General features: G+C 37.9%; 1 protein-coding gene across 4 annotated transcripts in view; it reads left to right on the top strand.

The window, feature by feature from the left end:
• Positions 1–27,404, top strand: part of HEATR5B (HEAT repeat containing 5B) — a 102,555-nt gene that overhangs the window by 1,333 nt on the left and 73,818 nt on the right. For 3 of the 4 annotated variants that reach the window (XM_061432074.1, XM_061432072.1, XM_061432073.1), the window contains exons 3-12: positions 2,982–3,193; positions 7,317–7,425; positions 10,416–10,565; positions 15,018–15,189; positions 16,586–16,743; positions 18,006–18,255; positions 22,002–22,157; positions 22,619–22,869; positions 24,842–24,953; positions 26,804–26,956. In XM_061432074.1, coding sequence (XP_061288058.1) covers positions 2,982–3,193; positions 7,317–7,425; positions 10,416–10,565; positions 15,018–15,189; positions 16,586–16,743; positions 18,006–18,255; positions 22,002–22,157; positions 22,619–22,869; positions 24,842–24,953; positions 26,804–26,956 — 1,723 coding nt within the window. Of the gene's footprint in view, positions 1–2,981; positions 3,194–7,316; positions 7,426–9,778; positions 9,976–10,415; positions 10,566–15,017; positions 15,190–16,585; positions 16,744–18,005; positions 18,256–22,001; positions 22,158–22,618; positions 22,870–24,841; positions 24,954–26,803; positions 26,957–27,404 lie in introns of those variants that run through there. The other variant, XM_061432075.1, reaches the window with a different exon arrangement.

The following is a 27,404-nucleotide window of genomic DNA, read 5'->3' as shown; positions in this document are numbered from 1 at the left end:
TTATGTGACTGCTATCACCATAAATTCATTATCTCCAACATCAAGTGGTCCCTTAGTGCTATGAAGCAGTTTCAGTTATCTTCACTTGTCTCTCTGAAGAGTTAGCCTTTTTTTTTTTCTTCCTTCACAGTCTTTTCATCCAAATTACTTTTCAGTATTTGTGTGTTTTACTTTCCGTTTTTAAAATTAGATGCTGTGTTTAAAATTAGGAAATCAAACATCTGATGATCTTTTACCATCTGCTCAAATGTAAGAGGGAAGGGGATATATGTATACCTATAGCTGATTCACCAGGATCTTCCTGGTGGCTCAGACGGTAAAGTGTCTGCCTGCAATGTGGGACACCCGGGTTCGATTCCTGGGTTGGGAAGATCTCCTGGAGAAGGAAGTGGCAATCCACTCCAGCACTCTTGCCTGGAAAATCCCATGGACGGAGGAACCTGATAGGCTACAGTCCATGGGGTCGCAAAGAGTCGGACACGACTGAGCGACTTCACTTCACTTCATAGCTGATTCGTGTTGAGGTTTGACAGAAAACAAACAAAATTCTATAAAGCAATTATCCTTCAATTTAAAAATAAATAAATTTTAAAAATAAAATTTAAGAGGGAGTAGTAAAAGTTTGCCGGGCAGAGTGATGTTTGTTAACTGCTTTGTCGTTCTTTGAGGAACTCTTTATAGGTTTCTCTTGGCTAGTCATTCCCCATAAGAGCCTTTTTTACTTTTTTTTGCCTTTTTTACTTTAAAGTGTCCTAAGGTATATGACTAGCTGCGTAGATTCTAGGATTTTGTGGAGAAGGCTGGGGACTTCAACATTAAGTATGTTAACTTTTACTTAGTCCCCCTGTTGTCAGTGTAGTTTTCCCAGCCCACAATTGTGCCTGAGCTTGCAAAGTCCAGAATGAAGGAGAGAGATATGAGAGTCTTAGAGCTTCTTAAATAGACTCTCAGTCATTCCCTTCACTTCTAGGTGCAACTTTACTCTCTCCTCCATGAGAACTTTGATGCCTCAAAACAAAAGCCACAACATACATGAGCTTTTAGGGGGTTCTGTGTTGGAAGTTGGGGATCTTCTAGCTTTCCTATTGAGTATAGCTCATTCTTTGTTTTCTTTGCCCTTATGTACTTGTGCTTTTTAGTTACTTATTTATTTCTTTGATTGCCCTGGAGTATATTTTAGTTTCTGTAGAGACCGAATTAACACATGGATACATTACAGTCTTTAACTGAAAGTTCCTATTTTCTCTTAAACTCACTCCATCTGAGTACGTGTTGCCTCCATTTCACTGAAACAGATCTTGTTTTGCCCAAACCAATGGTCAGTATTCTGTCTTAATGGACCCATCAGCAGCTTTTCACCTAGCTGATCCTCTCTCTTGAAATACTTTAAAAAATTTTTATTTTGTTGTGAAATTGAAAAATAAAAGGAGTATGTAAAAAGTTATCCAAATTGTGAAGCATAATAATATGAACATCTGTGCTCCCTTCACTCACATTAAAAAATAAATTGTTAACAATACTGTTGATGCACTGTTGGTGTGAAGCTTTTCCTATTTGTGGTTCCTAAGAAACTATTTGCTTTTAGTTCTCGTCCAACTTCCCTAGTTACTCCTCCTCTTTTGCTGGCTGTTTCTCAGTCCTGGACACAGTTGTTTGTTTTTTAAATACATCTTACTCCTTCAGTGACACCATCGAATGTCATGACTTTTACTACCATCTACATAGTAATGATTCTCAGATATCTAACTACCTGCTCCACTTCTACCTCTTGGATATCTAAATGGCATCTCAAGAGTTAAAACCAAATTCTTGATTTAACCCTCCAAACCTGTCCTTTCGCCAGTACTTTCTATCAGGAAATGACCATTTCATCCTTCTGGTTGCTCAAATCATAAACCTTTAGAGTCATTCTTCACTTCCCTTTTTTTCTCAAACTTCATATCATGTTTCTCAGCAATTCATATTGGTTCTATCCCCTACATATGTTCAGAATTCAATTATTTTTCATTATTTCCATTGCTACTGCCCTCATTTCTCATTGAATTTTTGCCACGACTTTTTAAGTGTTCACCATGCCTCTAACCATGTATGTTTGTAGGGTATCCTCAGCTCAGTAGTCACAACGAGCCTGTTAGAACATTTAATCATGTTCCTCTTCTGCTTCAAACTCTCAGAATAAAATAGAGTTCTTGCAGTGGTGTCTGAGGCACTGCATGACCTGGTCCCTTCTACCATTCTGACTTCATTTCCTGTTGCTTCCTCTGTCTTATTCTGCTCTAGCCACACTGACTTCTCTATCCTCAAGCATGCTGAGCAAGGCCTTTGCATTTGTTTCCTGCCAGGAATGTTCTTCTCCCAGATATCTGTATAACTCACATCTTGATTTCTCTTCAGGTTGCCTTTTTCTTACTAGTCTCTATAAAACAGTAAGAACTTACACTGTTCATGTTTATTTGTAAACACTCTTTCTCCCCACTAGAATGTAAACTTCTTGACTGCAGAGGCTTTGTCTATTATGGTCACTCATGTGCTCCCCAGTGCCTGGAATAGTGCATGGCATGTACGTGCACAGTAAATATTCCTTTAATGAATGGATGAATTCTCAGCATTGATTATGAGTAAATCTGAATATTTTTTCTGTTGCCTAGGGCTCTTCAGAGTTTCTTTTGGTTTCCTTTACTGAGCTGTATAGCTTTGTGAGCTACCTGCTTTGCTTTACAGGGGACCCTAGCTGCGTTCTAAGACATTAATTGTCCATACACTCAAATTTTACATCCTTTGATTGTTATATTTTTTAATAAGCCAATGTGGAAACTTTTTGGATATAGAGTAGTCACTTTTACTGATAGCTAACTTTGTGGAATTGGAGAAGAATGAAGGAGAATAATCTCCTTTAAATTTGAACAGAACAACCTTTTTGACTAAAAGATAAAATTATGTATAAGAAAAAAACTGACGTTCTTTTTTTTTTTTTTTAACAGACTGATGTAAAGGAAAAACAGAAAAAACTTGTTGAACAATTAACTGGATTAATAAGTAGTTCACCTGGACCACCTACACGAAAATTGTTAGCTAAAAACCTTGCAGCCCTTTATAGCATTGGGGATACTTTCACTGTTTTTCAAACACTTGATAAATGCAATGACATTATCAGAAATAAAGATGACACTGCAGCCTACTTACCAACAAAATTGTAAGTACTTACTTTGAAATTAACGCTTGAAACTTGTTTTTTTCCCAGAGTAATTTATCTCAATAAGGGAATGGCAACCCACTCCAGTATTGTTGCCCGGAGAATTCTATGGATAGAGGAACCTGGTGGGCTGTAATAGGGTCGCAAAAGAGTCAGACATGACTGAGCGACTAATACTTACACATTATCTTAATGAAGGGCTGCTGATCTTAAAGATTCCCAGGTAGATGGAGCCTGGGGCATACTGTTGATAGTAAAAGCTCTAAGTAGGTCTGGGGAAGGAGTTCTGTTTCAACATATGCTCCATTGTCCCTGGGACTTGTAGCAAAATACAGAGAATTGGTTTGATGTCAGCAATTTGTACAGGGGTTTCTGGTAATTTTGAAGGAGATAATATTCTTGGCTGGGATGCAAAGAAAAGATTTTCTAGGTGATGAGATTGATGCAGGAATAGGCAAACTATAGCCCCCAGTTCAAATCCAGCTTGCCACCTATTTTGTAAATAAAGTTTTATTAGAATAAGGACATGCTCCTTCATTTAATAGCTGTTTTCATGCCAAAATGGCAGAGTTGAGTACCTGAGACAGAGGGTGATTCCCTGGGAGCTCAGCTGATAAAGAATCTACCTGCAATGCAGGAGTGAAAAAGTGAGTTAGTTACAAAATTGTATCCGACTTTTTGCATTTCCATGGACTGCAGCCTGTCCTGCTCCTCTGTCCGTGGAATTCTCCAGGCAAGAGTACTGGAGTGGGTTGCCATTTCCTTCTCCAAGGGATTGTCCCAACCCAGGGATCAAACTTGGGTCTCCTACGCTGCAGGCAGATTCTTTACCAACTGAACCACTAGGGAATGCGGGAGACCCTGGTTCAATTCCTGGGTTGGGAGGATCCACTGGAGAAGGGATAGACTACCCACTCCAGTATTCTTGGGCTTCCCTCATGACAGTAAAGAATCCGCCTGCAATGAGGGAGACCTGGGTTCAATTCCTGGGTCAGGAGGATCCCCTGGAGAAGGGAAGGGCCCCAGTATTCTTGCATGGAGAATTCCATGGACAGAGGAGCCTGGCAGGCTGCAGTCTGTGAGCAACTTTCACTTTCACTTTATTGACTCCTAAGTTAAGGACTTTGGAGAAGGCAATGGCACCCCACTCTAGTACTCTCGCCTGGAAAATCCCATGGACGGAGGAGCCTGGTAGGCTCCAGTCCATGGGGTCGCTAGAGTCAGACACAACTGAGCGACTTCACTTTCACTTTTCACTTTCATGCATTGGAGAAGGAAATGGCAACCCACTCCAGTGTTCTTGTGTGGAGAATCCCAGGGACGGGGGAGCTTGGTGGGCTGCTGTCTATGGTGTCGCACAGAGTCAGACACGACTGAAGTGACGTAGCAGCAGTAGCAGCAGCAAGTTAAGGACTTAACCCCACTCCAGGCACATACTTGTGGTTTGGATCTAGGGCAGATATTTTCAGAGGAAGTCTTGAGGATAATGGCCTTAGGGATGCACCTTGTGAAAGAGTCCGTTAAGAAAGCCAGCAGTTATAGTACAATGAGGAGTGCTCTGGGAGGGAAAATAACACCTGAATAAACTTTGCTGTGGTGTGAGGGAAGAGCAGTGTCAGTGAAGGCTTCTCAAAAAGGCATCAGCCAAAGAAGAACCATCAAGGAAGGCCATATGGAAATGAGTCAAGTAAGGGGTTAAGATGGGAAAAGGAGAAGATGGATGTGATGGGTTAGGGACCAGCAAGTATTGTGGAAAGGGCCAGGTAGTAAATAGGTTTGGGTTGGTTGAATATCTCTGTTGCAGCCACTCAACTCTGCCATAGTCAGTGTGTAAATAAATGAGTACAGCTGTATACCAATAAAACTATTTACAGCAACAGGTGAAAGGCTGGATGATGGGCCAGATTTGGCTTGCAGACTATGTTTCCCAACCTGTTTTCTGGACAAAGGAAACATAACTGGAAACAGCTGGCTTATTTATACCTTATTTCCAGTACAGAATAGTGGAGGGGATAAGTTCAGGAGAAGATGATGAATCCAGTTCTGGATGTGCTGAGTTTGAGTCCATGTGACAATGTATAGCAGGCAGTTGGAAATCCTGGTCTGGGTTTCAGAGACCTGAGCTGAGAATGTTGTTTTGGTGAGTAGAGAGAGAATGGAGATTTGGGAGTAGGCTGAACCTGCGGTCTGGATAAAGTTACCTAGGAAGAGTGTATTACTGTTTTGAGAGGAGAAGGTGCCAAGGATACACCTTCACAACACCAACATTTAAGGAGCCAGGACCAGTATAATAGCTTACAGAGGAAATGGTGAAACTATTGTGAACTTGGACACTGGTATTTAGGTCTGTTTTCAACTACATACGTATGCTGTGGCTAAATTTTGTGTTTTTTGGGATGGATATGGATCTTAGAAGTGCTTTCCAGTTTATTCTGGAGTTTGGAGGCATGTTCATAGTTTTGTGATTCAGTTCTCCATTGCTGAAATCCACACATGATTTTATAGTTCTGATAAAGCAGAATTTATTGCATATTACTTATTACTCATATGTATTTCCAGTGGATTCATGGATTATATTTAGGAATTCTGTAATACATGCTCTCAAATGACAGACATTTTTAACTTTGTTTTCAGCCTATAGAGTATTGAAAAAAGTATGAAATTTGGAGTCAAAGAGGTGAAGATCGAGTCTCTGATTCTACTGTTTGTTGCTTGTAGGATAGTAAACTAAATTTATTTAATCACTCTCAGCCTCAGAGTAATTTGTTCAGGACACATAGCTTTTGTATGGCAGGTCCTAGGATTTAGACACAGATTTGCCAGACTCCAAAGGATACATGCAGATTCGCCTGCAATGCAGGAGACGCAGGTTGGATCCCTGGGTTGGGAAGATCCCCTGGAGAAGGATATGGCAACCTACTTCAGTATTCTTGCCTGGGAAATCCCTTGGACAGAGGAGCCTGGCAGGCTACAGTCCATAGGGTTGCAAAACAGTCAGACAGGACTTAGCAACTAAATAACAACAACAAAAGGAAAGCTTGGGTTTCTTTCCAGAGGACGGGTATGATTTATTATATGAATATGTTTATTCTCTTACGTTTCTGACAAGAATACAGTTTAACCATAGTATTTGTTAACAATTATAAAGAATAAAGGCATTTTTTTCTAAAATATTTTTAATGGAAATATACTTGGTTTACAATATTGTGTTAGTTTCAGGTGTACAGCAAAGTGATCCAGTTTTATATATGTATATTTTAGATTATCTTCCATTATAGGTTATTACAAGATACTGAATATAGTTTCCTTTGTTGAACAGTAAATCCTTATTGCTTATCTGTTTTATGTATAGTAGTTTGTATCTGCTAATCCCATACTCCTCTAATTTATCCCTGCCCTCCTTGTCCCCTTCAGTAAACATAAGTTTGTTTTCTATATCTCTGAGTCTCTTTTTGTTTTGTATGTAGATTCATTTGTATTATCTTTTAGATCCCACAAATAAGTGATATCAAATACTACTTGTTTTTCTCAGACTGGCTTATTTTACTTGCTATGATATTCTCTGGGTCCATCCATGTTGCTGTAAATGGCAGTATTTCATTCTTTTTTATGGCTAAGTAATATTCAATTGTGTATATATACACCACATCTTCTTAAGCTGTCATCTGTTCTGTTGCCATTGTGCCATCTGTTGATGGTCATTGGGTTGTTTCCATGTTTTGGCTGTTGTGCTGCTATGAACATTGGGGTGGGTGCATGTGTATTTTTGAATTAAAGAGTTTTTGGTTTTTGTGAATATATGCCCAGAAATGGGATTACTGAATCATATGGTGGTGATATTTTCAGTTTTTTGAGGAACCTCCATATCAGTGCTGTTTTTCATAGTGGCTATACCAGTTTACATTCTCACCAATGTAGGAAGGTTCCCTTTTCCTTATATCCTCTCCAGCATTTATTATTTATAGATTTTTTTATGCTAGTCAGTGATCAACAAGGTGTTATTGAAAGTTTAAAATTTGTGGACAAAAATATCCTGCACAGATACAAGTTGATTTCTGAAAATTAAAAAAATGACAAAATTATTAATCTGAACAGTGACTGATGAAAATGTCACTTCTTACAGGGCTGCAGTGGCTTGTGTTGGAGCATTTTATGAAAAAATGGGGAGAATGTTAGGCAGTGCATTTCCAGAAACAGTGAATAATCTTTTGAAATCTCTGAAGAGTGCAGAGGTAAGTTTTACAAGTATTCAATGTTTTGCTTGTGGTGGGAGTTCGGTGTTAGTTAGAACCTATGTTTTCCTTTTTTCTGTTAAGTGCATTACTCATATGGCTCAGCAAGAGGGTAATTTAAAATTATTACTTGTAAAGAATATTACTTGCCCCTTGTTTTGATGCATAGTTCCTCATATTTCAAGGAGAAAGGAAATAATGCTTTTCCTTAACAAAGAAGAGGTTTACATTAATCCCAGGGATATTTTTGTAGTGCCATATTGGTTTTTTGTACCATAGCTAATGTATTAGTTTTCTAGGGCTGCCTGAATAAATTACCACAGAATGGGTGGCTTAACAGAAATTTATTGGGTCCCAATTCTGGAGGTTTATGTATGAAGTCAAGTTATGAGCAGGGCCATTTTTCCTCTGATGCCTCTTGGGAATGATGCTTCCTTGCCTTCTTAGTTTCTCATTGCTACTGGCAGTCCTGGGCATTTGGTGGTATCCCTGAGTGTGCAGATACAGCTCTCGTGTCTCTGTCTCTGCTGTCATATGGTGGTCTACCTATGCATCTGGTTCTGTGTCCAAATTCTCATAGGATAAGGGTTCCAGTCATTGAATTAGGGTTAGCCCTGATCTTTACTTGATTTCGTTTCTCTCTCAGTTCAGTTCAGTTGCTCAGTCGTGTTTTATTCTTTGCAATCCCATGGACTGTAGCACGCCAGGCTTCCCTGTCCATCACCAACTCCCGGAGTTCACTCAAACTCATGTCCACTGGGTCATTGGTGCCATCCAACCATCTCATCCTCTCTCATCCCCTTCTCGTCTTGCCTTCAATCTTTCCCAGTATCAGGGTTTTTTCAGATAAGTCAGTTCTTTGCATCAGGTGGCCATACTATTGGAATTTCAGCTTCAACATCAGTCCTTCCAGTGAATATTCAGGACTGATTTCCTTTAGGATGAACTGGTTTTATCTCCTTGCAGTCCAAGGGACTCTCAAGAGTCTTCTCCAACACCACAGTTCAAAAGCATCAATTATTTGGCGCTCAGCTTTCTTTATAGTCCAACTCTCACATCCATACATGACCACTGGAAAAACCATAGCTTTGACTACATGGACTTTTGTTGGCAAAGTAATGTCTCTGCTTTTTAATATGCTTTCTAGGTTGGTGATAACTTTCCTTCCAAGGAGTAAGCATCTTTTAATTTTATGGCTGCAGTCACCATCTGCAGTGATTTTGGAGCCCAAAAAAATAAAGTCTGACACTGTTTCCACTGTTCCCATCTATTTGCCATGAAGTGATGGGACCAGATGCCATGATCTTAGTTTTCTGAATGTTGAGCTTTAAGCCAACTTTTTCACTCTCCTCTTTCACTTTCATCAAGAGGCTCTTAAGTTTTTCTTCGCTTTCTGCCATAAGGGTGGTGTCATCTGCATATCTGAGGTTATTGATATTTCTCCTGGCAATCTTGATTCCAGCTTGTGCTTCATCTACTCCAGCATTTCTCATGGTGTACTCTGCATATAAGTTAAATAAGCAGGGTGACAATATACAGCCTTGAGGTACTCCTTTTCCTATTTGGAACCAGTGTATTGTTCCATGACCAGTTCTAACTGTTGCTTCCTGACCTGAATACAGATTTCTCAGGAGGCAGGTCAGATGGTCTGATATTCCCATCTCTTTCAGAATTTTCCACAGTTTGTTGTGATCCACAGAGTCAAAGGCTTTGGCGTAGTCAATAAAGTAGAAACAGATATTTATCTCTTGCTTTTTCGATGATCCAGCGGATGTTGGCAATTTGATCTCTGGTTCCTCTGCCTTTTCTAAATCCAGCTTACATCTGGAAGTTCATGGTTCACGTACTGTTGAAGCCTGGCTTGGAGGATTTTGAGCATTACTTTGTTAGCGTGTGAGATGAGTGCAATTGTGCGGTAGTTTGAGCATTCTTTGGCTTTGCCTTTCTTTGGGATTGGAATGAAAACTGACCTTTTCCAGTCCTGTGGCCACTGCTGAGTTTTCCAAATTTGCTGGCATATTGGGTGCAGCACTTTCACAGCATCATCTTTTAGGATTTGAGATAGCTCAGCTAGAATTCCATCACCTCCACTAGCTTTGTTCATAGTGATGCTTCCTAAGGTTATCTGGGAACCTTACTTCCAAATAAAGTCATGTTTACAGGTAACAGGGCATAGGACTGATCTTGTCTTTTGGCAGGACAGTATTCAATCCACAGCAGCTAATATGATATAAAGACAGTTCTGTTTTGTCATTTCAATTTGTTATTACTTCTGAAAATTCTTTGCTCAGTTGGGGTTAACTGAAAATAGACCAAGCACTGGTCTCATAGTCTTATTCTTTATCTAGGAAAACTAAAGGTTTCTTGGACAGCACCTCTTCTAAGAACTCTTTGTCTATTCATTTATTAAAGAAGAGTTGAGGACATATTCTCAGGCATTAGGCTTGTAAAGATGGATAAGATCTACCACTTGACCTGAAAAAGCTTACGATCTAATGAAAGAGATCTATATTTAAATCAGTATACTATCAGAAATATGAATCAAACACTGTAACAGTACAAAAACAACAGTTCAAATTAGTCCCAATAATTTCATAGTTTGGAATGGATCTGAGAAGTTTTAAAACACTGTTGGATATTTTATTCCTCTTTTAGAAGCTTTGTATTACTTAGGTACTTTTTGTAACTTTTTGCATTCTGAAAGTTGGGATCCTTGAGAAATTATTATTTTGAAGCTTTTGAATCTGTCATGTTCTCATTATTTGCATTTCATCAGGTCCTGGTAACATTAGAATATATTTACTTACTGTAACATAATTTCTCAGGTATTATTTTGTTGAAGTTAATAATTATTTTTACATTTTAGAATACTTTTTTATATTTCATTGCTTACTATTTATGTTTAGAATTAACGCCATTAGGTCCAGAGAAGTTTTGTGTATTAGTGTGTTCTTATTTAAATGTGGAATTTTCTTTATGTTTATGTGTAGTCTCAGGGGCGAAGTGAAATCTTAATGAGTCTACAGAAAGTTCTGAATGGACTGGGTGGTGCCGCAGCTTCCTGTCATCGTGATATTTACAAGAATGCCAGGTCCCTCTTAACTGACAGGTCAATGGCTGTTCGATGTGCAGTTGCCAAGGTTAGTTCTCAGCTGGTTTATAACATTGCTTCTTAACCTGCTTGCTCTTAAATAATCAATGATTTTTTTTTGTTTTAAAATATGGTATGATTTTTGTTCCTATGGATTAGTTTGATTTCTTTCTAGAGTCATATATAGGAGGGAATAATGTTGTATGTGCCTTTTTTTGGCCTGGCTTTTTTCACTTAGCATAATTATTTTGAGATTTATCAGTGTTGTTACATGTATCGATAGTTCATTCCTTTTTATTGCTGAGTAGTATTTCATTGTATGGATATACCACAATTGGTGTATTCCTTCACCTCTTATAAGTATTCAGGTTGCTTCCAATTTTGGCTATTACCAAAAAAGCTACTGTGAACATCTGTATACTAGTTTTTGTATAGACACTGCTTTTCTTTCACATGGATAAATAGGTGGGAGTGGTATGATTGGATCATATTCTAGATTTACATTTAATTTTTGGAGAAGTTCCCACCTTTTCCAAAGTATTGTGAAATTTCCTCTTTCTCCATGACCCTTATCAACATTGAGTATTGCCAGTCTTTTAACTTTTAACCATTCTTATAGATATGTACAGGTATCTCATTGTGGCTTTAATTTGCATTTCTAGACTAATGATGGTCATATTTTAGGTGCCTATTTGCCATTCATATCTTTGATAATGAATCTATTAAAAAATTTTTGCATTGAGTTGTTTTCTTATTATTGAGTTTTGAGAGTGCTTTGTAGGTTCTTTATATATTTCTTTATCACATAGGTGATTTGCAAATATTTTCTCGCACCCCATGGTCTTTCATTCCCTAAATTGTTCCTTTCTAAGAAGAGGAGTTTTGAATTTTGTCAAAGTCCAATTGATCAATTTTTCTTATGTTAATTATGCTTCTAGTGTTGTATGTAAGGGGCTTCCCGCATAGCTCAGCTGATAAAAAAAATTCCCCCTGCAGTGCAGGAGACCCCAGTTTTATTCCTCGGTTGGGAATTTCCCCTGGAGAAGGGATAGGTTACCCACTCTGGTATTCATGGGCTTCTCTGGTGGGTCAGACAGTAAAGAATCCTCCTGCACTTCGGGAGACCTGGGTTTGATCCCTTGGTTGGGAAGATCCCCTGGAGGAGAGCATGACAACCCTCTAGCTTGCCTGGAGAATCCCCATGGACAGAGGAGCCTAGTGGGCTACAGTCCAGGGAGTCTGGCAGGCTACAGTCCATGCAGTAGCAAAGAGTCAGACACGACTGAGCAACTAAGCACAGCACGGCATTGTATCTGAGAAAACGTTTTCTAGCCCAAGCTTTCTCCTGTGTTTCTTTCCAAATGAGTTTTATAATTTTACACTTGGGTATATGATTCACTTTGAGTTACTTTTTGTATATAGTGCAAGGTATACATCAAAGATTTTTTGTTTTGCTTTCCACATGAATATTTACTCATTCTAGTGCCATGTTGAAAAGGCTGTCTTTTCTTCAGTAAATTGCCTTTGCACCTTTGTTGAAAATCAGTTGTCCATATACTTGTGAGTCTGTTTTTGAAATCTCTGAATAGTTTCATTGAACTGTTCGTCCATCTTGATGTACCTTTCTTGATTACTGTAACTTTGAAGGTGAAAGTGAAAGTTGCTCAGTCCTGTCCAACTCTTTGTGACCCCATGGACTATATGGTCCATGGAATTCTCCAGGCCAGAATCCTGGAGTGGGTAGCCTTTCCCTTCATCAGGGGATCTTCCCAACCCAGGGATCGAACCCAGGTCTCATGCATTCTGGCGGATTCTTTACCAGCTGAGCCACAAGGGAAGCCCAAGAATACTGGAGTGGGTAGTGTATCCTTTCTCCAGCGGATCTTCCGACCCAGGAATCAAAGCGGGGTCTTCTGCATTGCAGGTGGATTCTTTACCAACTGAGCTATCAGGGAAGCTCAACTTTATAGTGCCTTAAAATCAAGTAGTGTCAGCCCTTCAACATTTTCTTTTTCAAAATAGTTTTGGGTATTTTCAGTCCTTTGCATTTCCATATAAATTTTAGCTTATAAATTTCTACAAAATAGCATGCTGAAATTTTTATTCAGGTTGCACCAAGTCTATAAATCAGTTTGGGGAGAGATGACAGCTTATCATTAAGTCCAACTCATAAATATGATATCTCTATCTCCCATTCATTTAGGTCTTCTTTGATCACTCTTAGCAGCATTTTGTGGTTTTCAGATGCAGAGATCTTGCATATCTTCTGTGAGATTTATTGTTAACTATTTCATATTTTTACACTATTTCAAATAGTACTGATGAAAAATTTTTTTAAATTTCTAATTGTTCATTGCTGACATAGAGAAATACAGTTGTTTTGTACATTGATCTTGTATGAACCAACCTTCCTAAACTGTGACTAATTCTATGTCAGCTTTTTTTTTTTTTTTTAATGTTTTATTTATTTGGCTGTGTCAGATTGTAGTTGTGGCATGTGGGATCTAGTTCCCTGATCAGGGATCAAACCCAGGCCCCCTGCATTGGAAGTACAGAGTCTTAGCCAGTGGACCACCAGGGAAGTCCCTATGTCAGCTTTTTAAATGGATTCTATCACGTGTTCTATGTAGACAATCATGTTGTCTGTGAACAGAGACAGTTTTACTTCTTTTCCAATCTGGATGTCTTTTATATATTTTTCTTTCTTACTGCACTTCCTGACCAGATCTTTCAGTTCTGTGTTGAATAGAAAACATGAGAGCCAACATTCTTTTCTTGTTCTTGATCCTTAAAGGGGAAATATTCAGTCCTTCACCATTAAGTATGATGTTAACTGTCAGTTTTCTTTGATGACCATTATCAGGTTGAGGAAATACCCTTATATTCCTAGCCTTCCAAGAAGTTTTTGTTAAGAATGAATTTTAGATTTTGTCAAATGCGTTTTTTTTTTAAAAATTTTTATTTCTAGTGTTGTTTCTGTTTTCTAAGTTTTTTATTTTAGGATAATTGTAAAATAATTGTAGCTTTACATGCAGGGGCTTCCCAAGCGGCTCAGTGGTAAAGAAACCATCTGCCAGAGCAGGTGGCACAGGTTTGATCCCTGAGTCAAGAAGATCCCCTGGAGGAGGAATGGCAGCCCACTTCAGTATTCTTGCCTGGATAACCCCATGGACAGAGGAGCCTGGTGGCTGTAGTCCATGGGGTCACAAAGAGTCCGACATGACTGAGTAACTAAGTGCATAGTATGCAGGTTTTCATGCAATTGTAAGAAATAAAGTAGAGAGATCTTTATAAACTTATACCCAGTTCCCCCCAACAGTAATATCTTGAAAAAGCATATAGCATTACACGCGGCATAATACAATAGTGACGTTGACACAGTCCACTGATCTTGTTCAGTTTTCCCCAGTTTTACTTATAATCTGTTAAATGTTTCTTTAGCATTAATGAGATGAATAAAATGAATTTTTTCCAACTTGCTAATGAATTTCACTGATTAGTTTTAGAATTTTAATCAGTCTTTCATTCCTATGATAAACCCTGCTGGGTCATGATATATTATCCATTTTATATGTTGTTGGATTAGAGTTATTAAAAGTTTGTGTACAAGTTTTGCATCCATGGGAGGTATTGGTATGTAGTTTTCTTCCCTTGTAGTGTCTTTGTCAGATTTCAGTATCAGGGTCAGTATGTTGAGTTGGAAAGTATACACTTCTCTTCAAATTGCTGGAAGAGTTTATATAGGATTGGTATTATTTCTTACTTAATCATTTGGTTGAATTCATCAGTACAACTCTCTGGGTCTCCAGTTTTCTTTGGGGAAAGATTTTAAACTACAAATTCAGTTTTTAAAATAGATATTGGGCTATTCAGGTTATCTGTTTCTTGAGTGAGTTGTCTGTTTCATCTAAGTTGTTAAATATATTGTCCTTTTAATATATATTGAATCTGCAGTTATGTGACTTCCTCATTCCTAATTTTGATAATCTGTGTTTTGTCTTTCTTTTTTCTCATCTGTCTGGCTAGAGATTTAGCAGATGTGTCGGCTGTTTCAAAGAAGCAGCTTTTGGTTTCATTTCCGCTTTTCAGTTTTCTGGTTGATTGACTTCCTCTCTTAACTGTATTGTTTCCTATTTTCCTGCTTACTTTGTGTTGAATTTGCTCTGTGTCATCTAGTGTCTTAGTTAGAGGCTGAGATTATTGATCTGAGACTCTTCTTTCTAACACAGGACTTTAGGGTTATGTATTTCCTCCTCACTGCTGGAATCTCAAGGGAGTATGCTGGGACAACTGTAGGGTTCAATTTGTGTTTTTAATCTCTTAAGGATTAGCATTCTTCATTGCCTGATGTCCAGTGTCTTCAAACTGTTGTTTCATGTATTTTGTCCATGTTTTGTTGTTGTTGTTATTTCAGAAGAGAGAATAATTCTGGTTTTTCTTACCTTTGTCTCTGGAAGTGGAAGTTCTAATACATTTATTATTATTTTTTTTTAAATTCCAGTGTCTCCTAGAACTACAGAATGAAGCTGTGTTCATGTGGACTGCTGAACTGGAAAATATAGCCACTCTCTGCTTCAAGGCTTTGGAAAACTCTAACTATGGGGTACGAGTGGCAGTGTCTAAACTCTTAGGAACAGTCATGGCTACAGCACTGATGCCAAAACAAGCAACAGGTATTATTTTCCAGCCCCCAATCTAGACTGTAACAGGTATTTGAAGATATATGGAATGCTTCCTTCTAGATGACGTACTACTTCTAGGCAAATCAATTTAAAGAGTTTAAATTGTTAAACATGCTTGTCTGCATTTTCATAAAATAGAAGTTCCCACATGGCTTTTTCCTTGATACGGTCAGGACGTTTTTTATGATAATACTGAACAAGATTACATGTAGCAAGTATGTTGAACATTTAAGCAAATAAGATTTATGGAGTGGTTTTGTATCTGTCCAAATGTACAGGGACTAGAATCTGGGCAGAGTAGATCTCCATTCATAGCAAAGTATTATTTTTCTTTTCTTGACCATTATTATAAGCAGAATCGGAGGCAGTGTTGATTTCCCCCCCTGTGCCTCATCGTTCCATGGAGATGCTTCAGGGACAACTCTGAGTAGATGTGGAGTGAACCCTGCTCTGCTGTTGTCCCCACACCTCCTCCATCTCTGTATTGTAGAAAAAAGATTCAGATTACAGGTTCAAGTCCTAGCTCTTACGTTTATTTGCTGTGAAACCTTTTGAGCTTTGGTCTTTTAATCTTTAATGATAATTATTTCAATCTTTGAATTAGGTAACAGTGATAATGATGATAGGTAACATTCATTAAGTGCTAACTGTGTATAAGGCACTGAATTATAGCAGAGTTACTTTATTTAATCCTCTCAAAAGCCCTATTAATCCTAAGTATTGCTGTTATTCTCATTTTATAAACAAGGAAATTGAGGCTTAGAGAGATGGTGTCATTTGTGGTATAATGAGTGTTCTGTTAAGTGAAATCAAAACCCAGGCATCAAATTCTAAAGTCTACGTACCTAATTATGAGCTTTATGCCTGTTCGGCAGAATTTTTGTGAGGATTGTATTTGCTACTCTATGTGAAAGGACTTTATGAAGTAGGACAGCTCTTTACCAGGGGTGGCAAGTTGGTTGCAGTCCAGTGACATTTCAACCCATAGGTTAACTGTTGTACAGAAAGCATGGTCTTGACAAAGTTTCATTGTGTCCATCTCAATTGGGAGTGAGGGCTGTGATCAATTAGCATTACCTGCTATGGATGTTGTATTCCTCATATGAAGTTAGCATAATTGTTAGACTGTTTTGGCATAGTATTGAATTGTTTTTAATTTGTAGCACCTTCCTTTTTTTTTTTTTTTTAGCATTTTTTGCTTAAAATTTTTTATTTTTACAAGTACTTTGTAAATTGTAAGATTATAAGAAAATAAATGACTCTGTCTCCTTTGTAGTAGTTTAAGTATCCTTAAAAATAATTGCTTGAGTTTTAAAGCTAGATTATTAGAAAACATTTAAATAGCAAAACATATTTGCTTTATAAATTTGCTTTTTTTTCCTGAAAGTAATGCGCCAGAATGTGAAGCGAGCAACCTTTGATGAAGTCTTAGAACTCATGGCCACAGGATTTCTGCGTGGAGGGTCAGGTTTCTTAAAGAGTGGTGGAGAAATGTTAAAAGTTGGAGGGTCTGTTAATCGTGAAGTGAGAGTTGGAGTTACCCAGGTTTGTGATATATATGTATAAAAGAATTCTGTTCATATCACTTGTGAAATTTCATCGAAGACTTGTACTAAGTAATAGCACATACAGAGATTTTTAATGCTATCTGTAATTTAATAATTAAAAAATGTCTTTCAAAGCATTTCTCTTACTAAATGAATGAATTATATTCAAATTGTAAATTACATGCTTATATGGAACATTAGATGCTTAATGATGTGTGAATAAACCTGCATCTGCTACATCTATCTGTAACAAAATTTTCCCAAATTTTACTTGGTAGAAAATCAGGTGTAGAATAGGTTAGTTTTAATTGAAATTTTATTCAAGTAGCTTGAAGAATTTAGATTTTAATGTTTTCAACAACCCTTGTAGCTAAACATATTGGTTGGTTCTTTGGATTTATCATCATTGCTTAATCACCAATGTGCTTATGAAGTTAAACCTTATGTGAGATAATTTCAGAATAATAATTAATACCAAATAAGATATTGCAGTTAATAATATAATAATAATAGTTAACATCTAATACAAAGAGTTGGACACAACTGAGCACACACACATTAAAATGAAATGATTTTTTTGTGATCTTAGTCAAAATCATCCAATTATACCTTGTTCCAGAAACAAATGTAAAATAGCAGTAAATCATTTCAATCTAGTAGTCATAAGCAAATGTTTTACAGTTCTAGGTCAGCATTTATTTAGCATGTTGGGGCTTATTACTATATCATCTTCATCAGGGCTTCCCAGGTGGCTCGGTGGTAAAGAATCCACTTGTCAATGCAGGAGTTGCAAGAGACATGGGTTTGATCCCTGGGTCGGGAAGATCCCTTGAAGTAGGAAATGGCAACCCACTGCAGTATTCTTGCTGGGAAAATCCTATGGACAGAGGAGCCTGATGAGCTATAGTCCATGGGGTCGCAGAGAGTTGGCCACGACTGAGTGCACACACCAACACAAATACATCACCTCCATCACCGTCATCCCCAGGGTGATTTCACCTTTTCTTCCCACTCACACCACTCTCTTTATGTTCTTCGTGAAGCTATTATCCCAACAACTGTGTTTAGTTAAAGATACTTCAACCAGTAAATCCTATGCTACAAGTACTAAAAAGGTCTCAAGTTTTAAATTTTCTCAATTGTAATCTCAAAGATAAGTTATTTTGCATGCTGTCATCAGTTATTTATGTAGTTGTTTTATCTGTAATTTCAGTTCGTGTATATAAATTTACCTGAAGTTGTATCTTCATCTATTTACAGGCATATGTTGTTTTTGTAACAACATTGGGTGGCCAGTGGTTGGAGCGTAGTTTTGCTACATTCTTGTCTCATGTACTTGATCTGGTTTCCCATCCTCGGGCAACACAAACACATGTGGAGGCTGTGTATTCCAGACGATGTGTCTCCTTTATTTTAAGAGCTACTGTGGGCAGTTTGCTAGGTGAAAAAGCCCAGATTGCAGCTGCCAAAGAAATATGCCAGGCGATTGGAAAACAAATGAAAGCAGTAGGTAAGAATTGATGTCATGGTATGTGTTCTTGATTATTTAGTCATTTAGTTCTTTATTGCTATCCTTAATAAATACTGATAGATCTGATTAGTTCATATCTCTTTCTGGAATGTGTCTTTTTTTTTTTTTCTTCTTTTTTTCCAACACGCCATGCAGCATGTGGAATTTTAATTTCCCAATCAGGGATTGAACCTGCACCCCATGCACTAGAAGTAAGGAGTCTTAGCCACTGGACTACCAAGGAAGTCCCTGACTGTGTTTTAATAGTCATTTTTATTGTACTCTTACTTGATATTAAAACAACATATAATTACAGTAAGTTGGAGTTTTTTAATATTTGGGTAGTGTGTTTGTAAGATTAGGTTTTTTCTGTTTTATTTCTAGTACCTTTACTGATTTTATAGTTCTCCTGGTATGCAGTAGCATATTGAGGAATCTTTGAGGGATAACCTATTATGGTTTTTCTTCTTGGAGCCTGTTGTTTTATAAATACATGTTGTTTTCCTCACCCTTATTAGGTTAATATGAAGACTTAAAAACAGTTACAGGTGATTTTTAACGCATTACAGAGTATACTGTGGAGCCTCAGTAATTCATAATTAAAAGAAACCCTCTTCTAGGCAATATCAATTTTATAACTTTTTCAGATTAACAAATAGTTATGGAGTATTTGAGATTGCAAAGCAGTAATTCAGGTTTTGAACAGTAAGTAGGATAAAGTTACTGTCTTCTTGGTGCTTATAATACAGTTAGGGAACTAATGCAAGGTAAAATATAAATTCTGTGAGATAGTTTATTTTATCACTGTTGCGAATATACACTCAGTTCAGTTCAGTTCAGTCGCTCATTTGTGTCTGACTCTTTGTGACCCCATGAATCGCAGCATGACAGGCCTCCCTGTCCATCACCAACTCCCGGAGTTCACTCAAACTCATGTCCATCAAGTTGGTGATACCATCCAACCATCTCATCCTCTGCCATCCCCTTCTCCTCCTGCCCCCAATCCCTCCCAGCATCAGAGTCTTTTCCAGTGAGTCAACTCTTCACATGAGGTGGCCAAAGTACTGGAGTTTCAGCTTTAGCATCATTGCTTCCAAAGAAATCCCAGGGCTGATCTCCTTCAGAATGGACTGGTTGGATCTCCTTGCAGTCCAAGGGACTCTCAAGAGTCTTCTCCAACACCACAGTTCAAAAGCATCAATTCTTTGGCGCTCAGCTTTCTTCACAGTCCAACTCTCACATCCATACACGACCACTGGAAAAACCATAGCCTTGACTAGACGGACCTTTGTTGGCAAAGTAAGGTCTTTGCTTTTGAATATGCTATCTAGGTTGGTCATAACTTTCCTTCCAAGGAGTAAGCATCTTTTAATTTCATGGCTGCAATCACCATCTGCAGTGATTATACATTACAGAATATATACATTAATCAAGAAAATTATATTGCCTAACATATCTTTAGAAATAAGAATTTAATGACTATAATATCTAGGACTTTATATTTAGAGAATTAATTCCTATAAAATTAATGAAAGTGAATTTTTTTTGTTATAGTTAGTAGCTTACTAGGTAAATCATATTTTAAATGGACTAACTGAAAGTTAGGAATTAAAAGATGTTCAAATGAGGTATTGTTAGATATGTTAAAGTAGTAATCTGTCCTAGATTCACAACTTTGAAGATATTTGTTTGTTGATTCATTGAAGAAATGTTTGAGTGCCAAAAACACTGCCAAATGCTGGGAGTAAAATAGCAAGCCACACAGATAACACTTGTTTAGGGAACTTCTAATTTAGTAACCAAAAGAAAGAGTCCATGCGTTTCCAAGTCCAGAAGTATCTAAGGAGAAAAGAAATGTTTAATTTTAGTCCATAATGTATTAATCTGTTATTTCCTATTATTCTATATTTTATAGCCTGTTAATTCATAATGAATGTAAATAAGATAAGAAAGTTTGTTACTGTCATTTTAGAGTCTTAAGGTCATAGATTGATTAGTCACTTGATTTTTAAAATGGTAAAAAAAATTAAACACAGTGCTATGTATCTGGAATTTATGGGCCAGGATATAGTCTTAATCAGTAATTTGACAAGGAGTTTTTAGTTGTTTCATGATTAAATACATATCAATTGTATTGGAAGCTAAAAGATGGGGGAAAGGCTCAAAAACATTAATGGAAACTTTGAGGAACATCCCAGTAAGAAATTCTAAAGTCACCCTCTTTATAGATACTCTTTCTCGTCTGTAATTTGACAATGATGCTGCCAACACATTGCAGCTCTTAAAATAGCGGTGATAATGATAAAGTAACAATAATAGCTCCTAATGTTTACTGAATGTGTACTAGGGGCATCATTGATTTTTTTATCATTGTAATTTTGATTTGTGTTTTCCTAATTATTAGAGATCTTAGTTTTCTGAATGTTGAGCTTTAAGCCAACTTTTTCACTCTCCTCTCACTTTCATCAAGAGGCTTTTTAGTTCCTCTTCACTTTCTGCCATAAGGGTGGTGTCATCTGGATATTGATATTTCTCCCGGCAATCTTGATTCCAGCTTGTGCTTCTTCCAGCCCGTATATTTAACTTATATGATGTACTCTGCGTATAAGTTAAATAAGCAGGGTGACAGTATACAGCCTTGACGTACTCATTTTCCTATTTGGAACCAGTGTGTTGTTCCATGTCCAGTTCTAACTGTTGCTTCCTGACCTGCATACAAATTTCTCAAGAGGCAGATCAGGTGGTCTGGTATTCCCATCTCTTTCAGAATTTTCCACAGTTTATTGTGATCCACACAAAGGCTTTGGCATAGTCAATGAAGCAGAAATAGATGTTTTTCTGGAACTCTCTTGCTTTTTCCATGATCCAGCGGATGTTGGCAATTTGATCTCTGGTTCCTCTGCCTTTTCTAAATCCAGCGTGAACATCTGGAAGTTCACGGTTCACGCTTTGCTGAAGATCATGGCATCTGGTCCCATCACTTCATGGGAAATAGATGGGGAAACAGTGTCAGACTTTATTTTTTGGGGCTCCAAAATCACTGCAGATGGTGATTGTAGCCATGAAATTAAAAGACGCTTACTCCTTGGAAGGAAAGTTATGACCAACCCAGATAGCATATTCAAAAGCAGAGACATTACTTTGCCAACAAAGGTCCGTCTAGTCAAGGCTATGGTTTTTCCAGTAGTCATGTATGGATGTGAGAGTTGGACTGTGAAGAAAGCTGAGCACCGAAGAATTGATGCTTTTGAACTGTGGTGTTGGAGAAGACTCTTGAGAGTCCTTTGGACTGCAAGAAGATCCAACCAGTCCATCCTAAAGGAAATCAGTCCTGGGTGTTCTTTGGAAGGAATGATGCTAAAGCTGAAACTCCAGTACTTTGGCCACCTCATGTGAAGAGTTGACTCACTGGAAAAGACTCTGATGCTGGGAGGGATTGGGGGCAGGAGGAGAAGGGGATGGCAGAGGATGAGATGGTTGGATGGTATCACCAACTTGATGGACATGAGTTTGAGTGAACTCCAGGAGTTGGTGATGGACAGGGAGGCCTGTCATGCTGCGATTCATGGGGTTGCAAAGAGTCGGACACGACTGAGCAACTGAACTGAACTGAATTATTAGGGATACAAATACAGTTCTTAACAGGCATTCAGCTTGTATAATTTAAAAACATAAACTTGTTTAGATCAAAAAATTATATCATGGTTTAATTCACCTACATTCCGTACCTGATTTTGTGCTTCCAGAAGCGGTAGTGAATGACACTAGTGGGGAGAACAAGTCTGGAGCAGCAGACATTGCGGCAAGCCAGCATGTGATGGTCTGTGCCCTGCAGGAGCTCGGGAGCCTGGTGCAGAGCCTGAATGCCACCGCGTCCCCTCTTATTCAGGAAGCATCTATAGGTGTGCTGTTCACTTATAGGCTGGAATATTTTTTCAATATTTTTAAAAGTCATAGGAGTGATTGATACACTCCCAATTGGTTGCTTAACATGGTAATTAGCAGTTTAAATCATCCATTAAAAGTTGGGTTTTATTTAGGATTCACTGTGATAATGAATCTTGAATTAAATATTAAAATAATGCTTTGAGAGACAAACAGTCATGGTAGTTTTGTTTCTAAACTTTATTGAATAATCAGCATTTTATAATTCATTGGATATAATTGTACTATGTTCTTTGTAGAAAACTTTCCTTTAAAGTACTTACCTGTTTATGAGTTGAGATGTGTGTGTTTTTTGGCAGCAGTTCTGAAAGTATCTGTGTAAAATTGTAACACAATATTAATGGTGGTGTTATACATAGTCTTTTAACTCATTAAATTGTGTGACTTCATTAAAGAGTAATTTTGAGTATTTTTTTAGGCCTTTTGGAGACTGTGACCTCAGTGCTTCTCCATCCAAGCATGGCAGCTCGCCTGGCTGCTGCCTGGTGTTTGCGCTGTGTGGCTGTGGCGTTACCTTTCCAGCTGACGCCATTTCTAGACAGATGTGCAGAACGGCTCAACAGCTTAAAAACCTCGCCAGAAGCTGTTAGTGGATACAGTTTTGCAATGGCTGCTTTGTTAGGTGGAGTTCATCAGTGTCCTTTGGGCATTCCTCATGCCAAGGGAAAGGTATGACAAAGATCCTAGAATATTAAGTGCTAACCCATGGGCTTTATTTAGTCTTCATTGGAATACCTCTGTGTTTGATGTTGAACTGGATGATCAAACAAAAACAGTTTTACTGTGATAATGAGTGACATAGTATTCTGCTTATATGGAGTTATGCCATGCTGTACTGTCCTTAGTCGCTCAGTCGTGTCCGACTCTTTGTGACCCCGTGGACTGTAGCCCGCCAGGCTCCTCTGTCCATGGGGATTCTCCAGGCAAGAATACTGGAGTGGATTGCCATACCCTCCTCCAGAGGATCTTCCCAACCCAGAGATTGAGCCCAGGTCTCCCACATTGCAGGCAGATTCTTTATCATCTGAGCCACCCGGGAAGTCAGTGAATACTGGAGTGGGTAGCCTATCACTTCTCCAGGGGATCTTCCCGACCACGAATTGAACCGAGGCCTCCTGCATTGCAGGAGGATTCTTTACCAGTTGAGCTACCAGGGAAGCCCATATGGAGTTGACAGACCCTAATTAAAATTTGATACTTACTTCTGTTACAGGAATAATAGGTTTTGTCTGGGTGTAATATTTTATGATTTATTTTAGATATTTAAAAAACCTTATACTGATTCTTTAGAAATCAGAGCTTTTCTTTGGAGTTTTAGAAATATAATTCACGCTGCTATATTCAAAATGTCAAGAGAATGTGCTGTTGCCATAGTTAGCATTTTGGTAATACTTAGTAAAATTGAATAGCTGTTGTGAATCACTTACCTTTTTTTCACCTTTCTTTCTGCTATACTGTATACTATTATGAAGATTTTCTTGTTAGGAATATAAGTGTTTATATAAGTATTATTTGCAATTTTATATTGGGCTAAATTTTTAATTTTTTTTTTCTCTGGGTTACTCAGCCCATGTCCATTCATTTTTGTGACTTGGATAGCTACTACTCAAACCTGGGCTTCCATCTCCCTTTGCCATATGCTTGTCTCCTACTGATTTTCCTTCTTTGGAGTCTTTTTCTCCCATCTCTTCCATATTTTATATTTCATATTTTTTATGTGCTCAAAGACCCTTAGAGACTATGCAGGATCAGAGAATAAAATATAATTACCTCTGTCTGCTAAACTTGTACCTTCATAATTTGCCTTAATTCTTTCCTTTCATTCTAATTTCTTATTGCACTCGTCAGACTAGCCACATTGCTTTCTTTCCAAGCTTTTCTTCAGCCTCCGTGTCTTTGCTTATGCTAACATCTTACATTAGAATTTCATCCCTCCTCTTGTTCACCTGCACCAAATTTAGCTGCTTTTTTTAGAAGCCCAATTCAAGTTTCATCTCTTCCATGAAATACCTTCAGAGCTACTCAGTCTGTGGTAGCCTTTCTCTTTGCTGATTACTGCATCTGTCCTATTATTCTGTCGTTTGATTGTATGCTGTTTGTTACTTCCCTTTTCTCCTGTGTCTTTTCTAAGACTGTAAGCACCTTAAGATTAGCTTAATGACAAACTTATAATAAGAGTTCCGCAAATCTTGAAGTGTAGGTTTACAGTGTCACTACTTATAGCATTTATTAAGTGACTACATGGATCAGCACCACTCTGGGTGCTTTCCTGTATTAACTTATTTAATCTGCACGTGAGTGACGTTGGTTCTCCTATTATTCCTATTTTAGCAATGAGGCATAGAGATGAAGTTATTCTAGGTCAAAAAGCTAGGAAATGACAAAGCTGGGATATGAACTCGGGCATCTTGGCTCTGGAAGTCATATTCTTAACCACTGTGCTGTTGTGGGTCTTCTCTGAGTCAGCAGTGCAATTGGGATTGATTAGGTACTGATGTTGCCTCTTTAAAAGCATGTTAACAGCAACAACAACAAAAAAAGGACAAATTCTTTTTTAATAAAAGTATACTAGCTATGTATTTTCTTTTTTGATCTTGTTAACTTGTTTAAATTAAAATCCAGTTCTAAACCTCTCTTGCAGATGGTTGTTAGTATTGCTGAAGATCTCTTACGAACTGCTGCCCAAAATAGCAGGCTGTCTTTACAGCGCACCCAAGCTGGATGGCTCTTACTTGGAGCACTCATGACTTTAGGTACAGCTATAACTGAGTAGGATTTTGTCTTATTCTGTAACTGTCAGTAGACTGTAAAGAAAGTTTAAAAGTATTCAACTTCACATTCTAGACTTTGAATGAGGCTATAAAAGGATAATGATGTTTTTCTTATCATCTGCTATGAGATTTTTCGGTAATTTCTGTTTATGTACACTTAGCGACTGAACTGAACTGAGTGAGAAAGCGAAAAGTCACTCTGTTGTGTCTGACTCTTTGCAGCCCCATGGACTGTATATTCCATGGAATTCCCTAGGACATAATACTGGAGCTGGGGTGGGTATCCTTTCTCTTCTCCAGGGGATCTTCCCAACCCAGGGATCGAACCCAGGTCTCACACATTCTTTACCAACTGAGCCACATTACTATCAGAATAGCCATGGTCTAACTGATTAGCCTATTAAAAGAAACTAGATATTCCGTGCCCAAAGTGAAGGCTAGTGATGTGATTTTAGTAGGATGATAAAGTCACACAGTAAACAATATCTCTTGTTGGCGTTACATCCTTGGGGTATTCTTTTGCACTTCACTGTCCTAATTGTTCAGAGAAGGCAATGGCACCCCACTCCAGTACTCTTGCCTGGAAAATCCCATGGATGGAGGAGCCTGGTGGGCTGCAGTCCATGGGGTCGCTAAGAGTCGGGCATGACTGAGCAGCTTCACTTTCACTTTTCACTTTCCTGCACTGGAGAAGGAAATGGCAACCCACTCCAGTGTTCTTGCCTGGAAAATCCCAGGGACGGGGAGCCTGGTAGGCTGCCATCTGTGGGGTCGCACAGAGTCGGACATGACTGAAGAGACTTAGCAGCAGCAGCAGCAGCAGCAGTCCTAATTGTTATGACAGATCTGAGATGCAGATAAAGTTTAGCATTATACATAGAACAGAAGTACCTGTTATCATTGTGATAATATATGGTATCAATATGTTATCATTGTAATAAGGTGTGTCCACGTTTTACTTCATATTTTCAACTTCTACTATAAAAAGTTATGTGTGTGTACTAACTACAAAGTTGCTAACTGCTTGATTCATCTACCTTTTGAAAATTGAACCTTGATCTGGTTTTCTAAAGAAGATAATAAGTGGTAACTTTTTTCCAGAATATTATGTTAAGTATGTTATGTGGTATATTAAATGAATTCCTTAGCAGTATAAATATAGGTTCCTACTTTTAAATATACTACTCCATGAAAATTAACTATATACATTGCCCTTAAAATGGAGTAGTAAATATTTATATGTATGTGTTTAGGAACGGGTGTATATGTTTATATACATATATGTTTATAGAAAAGATATCATGAAATATGTCCCTGCTGCTGCTGCTGCTAAGTCGCGTCAGTCATGTCCAACTCTGTGCGACCCCATAGACAGCAGCCGACCAGGCTCCTCTGTCCATGGGATTCTCCAGGCAAGAACACTGGAGTGGGTTGCCATTTCCTCCTCCAATGCATGAAAGTGAAAAGTGAAAGTGAAGTCGCTCAGTCGTGTCTGACTCCTAGCGACCCCCTGGACTGCAGCCCCAGATAACTTTATTGTTGATAGAATGTAATCTGTCATTCTAAATATATTTGAGTAATTTCTTTTAGATGACATTTTGTGGATTTATTTTATGTTGGATGCTATAAATATTGTTAGTTTCTAGATGAATTTTACTGTGCTTCAATAGATATATATTTCACTTACAGAATAAAAAACATTTTGAAAATGTTAGAGATTAAGATAGAGATAAGAATTATTGTTAAAGCTTATTTGGGGCTCTTTTCTATGACTTTTTTTTTTTTTTGTAGTGTTATATAGTATGGTTTTGTATTCCCATTTTCTTGTTTAGGACCGTCTGTTGTTCGTTACCATCTACCCAAGATGTTGTTATTGTGGCGAAACGTTTTCCCTCGTTCTTTAAAGGAATTGGAGGCTGAGAAGGCCCGAGGCGATTCTTTTACCTGGCAGGTAACATTGGAAGGTCGTGCTGGAGCTTTATGTGGTAAGAACTGAAGGGATTGCACTTGCACAGTATTATTTTCTTACTAAAATATTTGTGAAGTGAAGGTAAATCATTGCTTTAGTTTTTTATTTTGATATATAATGATGAGTTTGTAGACTTTTACATTTAGAAAAAAACTTTGTAAATAATCTATACCAGTTTACTAATTTTGTAATAAAAATGAAGATAAGTCTTTGAAAAGGAGGTTAGAGTTTGTGATCAAACAGGAGCTAGAATCCGGGCCTCTTAATTCCCAGTTCCCGAAGTCTTCCACCTGAAGAAGCACTGAGTCATCATGTAAAAAAACCCAGTGCTTGTTTAAAGGAAAAAGAAACTCAGGATTACCAAGTTTACTGAGTTTACAGTTAGTCTTTTCATACAAATAGCTGTTTTCTCCTATCAGATCTACAAAAGTTGATACATTTTTTAGATATCAGCATTTTCAAGA

Source organism: Bos javanicus, chromosome 11 (assembly GCF_032452875.1).
Source record: "Bos javanicus breed banteng chromosome 11, ARS-OSU_banteng_1.0, whole genome shotgun sequence".
In the NCBI taxonomy this organism is placed as follows: Eukaryota; Metazoa; Chordata; class Mammalia; order Artiodactyla; family Bovidae; genus Bos; species Bos javanicus.
The sequence above is the reverse complement of the archived record's forward strand: the minus strand, read 5'-3'. Positions and strand labels throughout refer to the sequence as shown.